Source organism: Daktulosphaira vitifoliae, unplaced genomic scaffold (genome assembly GCF_025091365.1).
Source record: "Daktulosphaira vitifoliae isolate Bord-2020 unplaced genomic scaffold, ASM2509136v1 Scaffold_3, whole genome shotgun sequence".
NCBI classification, from domain to species: Eukaryota; Metazoa; Arthropoda; class Insecta; order Hemiptera; family Phylloxeridae; genus Daktulosphaira; species Daktulosphaira vitifoliae.
This window is the reverse complement of record NW_026099574.1, coordinates 12,758,834-12,762,705: the sequence shown is the minus strand read 5'-3', so window position 1 is coordinate 12,762,705 and position 3,872 is coordinate 12,758,834. Positions and strand designations below refer to the sequence as shown.

The 3,872-nt window shown below is 26.8% G+C and overlaps 1 protein-coding gene across 1 annotated transcript in view; it reads right to left on the bottom strand.

Annotated features, from left to right (window-relative positions):
- Positions 1-3,872, bottom strand: part of LOC126902331 (uncharacterized) — a 12,628-nt gene that overhangs the window by 4,860 nt on the left and 3,896 nt on the right. Inside the window, exons 2-3 of the mRNA XM_050679483.1 lie at positions 2,904-3,087; positions 1,821-2,028 (exon numbers count right to left, since the gene is read on the bottom strand). Coding sequence (XP_050535440.1) covers positions 1,821-2,028; positions 2,904-3,087 — 392 coding nt within the window. The remainder of the gene's footprint in view (positions 1-1,820; positions 2,029-2,903; positions 3,088-3,872) is intronic.

Below are 3,872 nucleotides of genomic sequence, written 5' to 3'. Positions count from 1 at the left end.
AAAATTATTTTACAAAAATCGTAATTTTTTATTAACTTTGATGTCAACTTTCACCACGAAGACAAGTCCAGAGGTCAAATTTTTTTTTTCTAATTAAAGGATATTACATAAGCTTCAATTTAAAATATATATAAAAGTGTCAGACCTTCCGGAACATTTTCAAAAGTTAAGTTGAAAAAGTACTACTTTCTATATGCATTTTTTATATTTGAAGCACCCCCATATATAGGGAAAAAGTCTGATTTAAAAAAATAGTATATTCAATGAAAGAAGTATATAAATACTACTTCTCATAAAAAAATTGTAATGATCCATACATTTTTCAAAAAGTTATAGCATAATAAAGTTAAAAATGTAAAATACAAAATCGAGAATTTTCACACAAAAATAGCATTCGGTAGCCATTTTCACCGTAAAGATAAGATAAAGTCCGAAATTTTTTTTTTTTCATGATAAAGTATATTACATTAGCTTTAATTTAAAATATATATAAAAGTGTCAGACCTTCCAGAACACTTTCAAAAGTTAAGTTGAAAAAATTTGTCATTTTAAACCCCCCCTGTGGGCAAGTAAAGGGTCAGATATAAGAAAAAAATATACCAAATAATAGGTAAAGATATCAAGCATCTATAAAAAAAAAAATTATATTGATATGTTCATTTTCTTCGCATCGAAGCTAAAAATTGAAAAAATTTCGAAAATTAGCGATTTATAAATTTGTAATTTTTTTGGAGGTTTCCCCCATTTACGGGGAACGAGGGCAATTTTTAAGAGTAATGTCTTCGACTAGATACGATTTGTGATCTTTTGATGTATTGTTGAAAGAAATCGGTTCGGTGAGAGCTTAGAAAAAGTGGTAACAGACACAAAAAAATAACACATAATAAAATTTAACCTTCTCAGCTTCTCATCGAAGCTAAAATGTCTAATAGTTGAATAAAAATAATATAATTTACTGGCTATTATAAAAAATTATTTAGTACACTTCACTTTGATAAATTTGGTAGCTATTCAGAAAATATGTTTAAATCTATTAAGCTATAGATAATAAAAGGAAAGAAAATTTTCTAATTTAAATCTGTGTGACTTGTCTAATGTAGTTTAAGAAGGGCCCGTACGACCTTTTACTCTACACTTACTATTAATGTTTCAATTGAAATACTATAATTTTACTTGTTTAAGCACTCTAAAAATTTACAAAAAGGCTACCAAAAAGTCACAAATAATAAACTATAGTTAAGTACTTACTAATTGCCCAATTGCCAATTTATTAAAAACTTAATAAAAACAATTGGGAACACACACACATGGTCTAATAATACCAATTTATTATACAAAAATTCAACTGTATTTAATACGATATGAGGTATCACAAGTTGACAAAAGCGATTAATGCTAATAGGTAGCAATTAAATATTACAGCAAAGAAACAAGTTCTTGATCTAATTAGTAGCTGTACAATATATTATCCCAGCAATTAGTGAGAAATACAAAAATGAGAAACTATTTGAGTTTTGTAACCTTGAAATTTAACGCCTTAACGTTTTTACAACAAAAAATATTATATAAGTATATGAATTGCGCGGTTAAATGCATATGTGGTGTGTGACAGTTAATCGGAGTGCAGTACAGATATCTATACTACTTGTGTNCAGTGCAGTACAGATATCTACACTACTTGTGTACTGGGAACCAAGTACGTCTTACTGTTAACAACTGTAATGTTGTTACCAGAATATTATAAAATATATAATAAAATATTTTCAAAAGTTTCTTAAAATTCTTATACGGGATAGTTATAATTTATTATTATTACTTACTTTTAATCATTTCATCCTCATTAGCTTCAAAATCAAAAGGTTTATCATCATCAACAAATTTATATATTTCATAAGGTACTTTTTTTCCTACATCATTAGAAACTGGACGAGATGAGAATAATAATCCAAAAACTGAATTGAATGGACCGTTATCACATTGACCTGTCCTGGCAATATAATTTGCATATGACTGTGCAAAAACATCCAACTAAAGATCATATTATTGTATTAATTACGTTAATATACTAGTAGTATAAAAGATAGTTTTTAAATATAATCTTGAGCGATTTTAATTAAATGTTCAAAAATATATGTAGTATAATAAGATATATGACCATTAGTTATGAAGCTATTTACATTTTTATAACTAACGCGAGAGTTACAACAGGTGAATCGCAGGTTTAAGTTGTCATTTGAATTATTAAAATTAATAAACCCAACCCAACCTTATTATGTATTGTATGTCATTATGTATGTCATTTCAAAATTTACTGGAACGGAGGAAATTTTTTTAACAGCCCACCATTTTACAAAGCCGCTTGTTTCATTCGATTCATTTATTAATACCTTAACTCTATTACACTTAATATAAAAAAATTATCATGACAGATATTTCGAAAATCATTTAGACGATAATAAATTAATAATTTTCAATGGAATAAAATGTTTATAAAAATAATTAAAATAGATATTCGATAGTTTAAAATATTCAAAAATTCCCATTACTAGTAAAAACTTATGATGAATCTGATTACGGTGACAAAGAGAAAGATTTTTAAAAGGAAGCTTATTGTATATTTTGAATAACTAAATAGGCAATATTAAGTATCATAGTCATTGAATACAAATTAATTTTCACTACATTTCTTAGATAAATTGTATTTTATTGAAGAACGGTTGACTTAAGGTATGGTTCGATCAGCAAGAGTGCAATTGATCGACCTCAGTTTTCAAATGTTTGTATTGCTACCCTCAAATGTCGTCTAAATGTTCTATGGACACTAAATTAATATAAGATACTATGATAAGTTTCCAAAAGCTAATAACTTTTTACTTATTACTATTTATTTAAAAATTATTTACTTCATTATTTTGTTTAAGAGGTTCTACACCATGCCAATTTCTAATACTATTTATTGAAGATAAATATTGTCTTTTTATTTTAGAATGCATGTCCATATCATGTCCCATTCCTTCATAGTAACCCATAAACTGTGAGTGATCATGTTTTAAATGTTTATCAAATTCGGACCATGCTTTATCTAAGCTGTACAAAAAATGTTTTTTTAAGACTTTACAACAATTTTTAATTTCGATACGAGAATAAGTATGTATTAATTTTACTATGATTTGTTTATTTATTTTTTTTATAAATCTGACACTTTACCTACCCACAGAGAGGGATTAATAATGACAACTTTTTTACAAAAAATAAACTTTTTCAACTTAACTTTAAAAGTGTTCCGGAAAGTCTGACACTTTTATATATATCTTAAATTAGAGCTAATGTAATATGCTTTATCGTGGAAAAAACAAATTTCGGACTTTATTTTGTCTTCACGGTTAAAATGGCTACCGAATGATATTTTTATGTTAAAATTCTCGATTTTATATTTTTAACTTTATTATGCTATAACTTTTTGAAAAATGTATGGATCAATACAATTTTTTCATGAGAAGTACTATTTATGTACATCTTTCATTCGACATACTTTATCTTAACCAGGATATAAATAAGGAAATAGGAGATCATATAGCTTTTAGAATAATCCACCAATTTTAGCTTCGATGCGAAGCTGAGAAGGTATTGGTTTTACTAAGATGTGTTTTTTTTTTTTTAGTGTCTGTTACCACTTTTTCTCAGCTCTCACCGAACCGATTTCTTTCAATGATACGTCAAAAGATCACAAATCGTATCTAGTCGAAGACATTACCCTTAAAAATTGCCCTCGTTCCCCGTAAATGGGGGAAACCTCCAAAAAAATTACAAATTTAAAAATGGCTAATTTTCGATATTTTTTCAATTTTTTTTACTTAAAAGTGCCATAACTT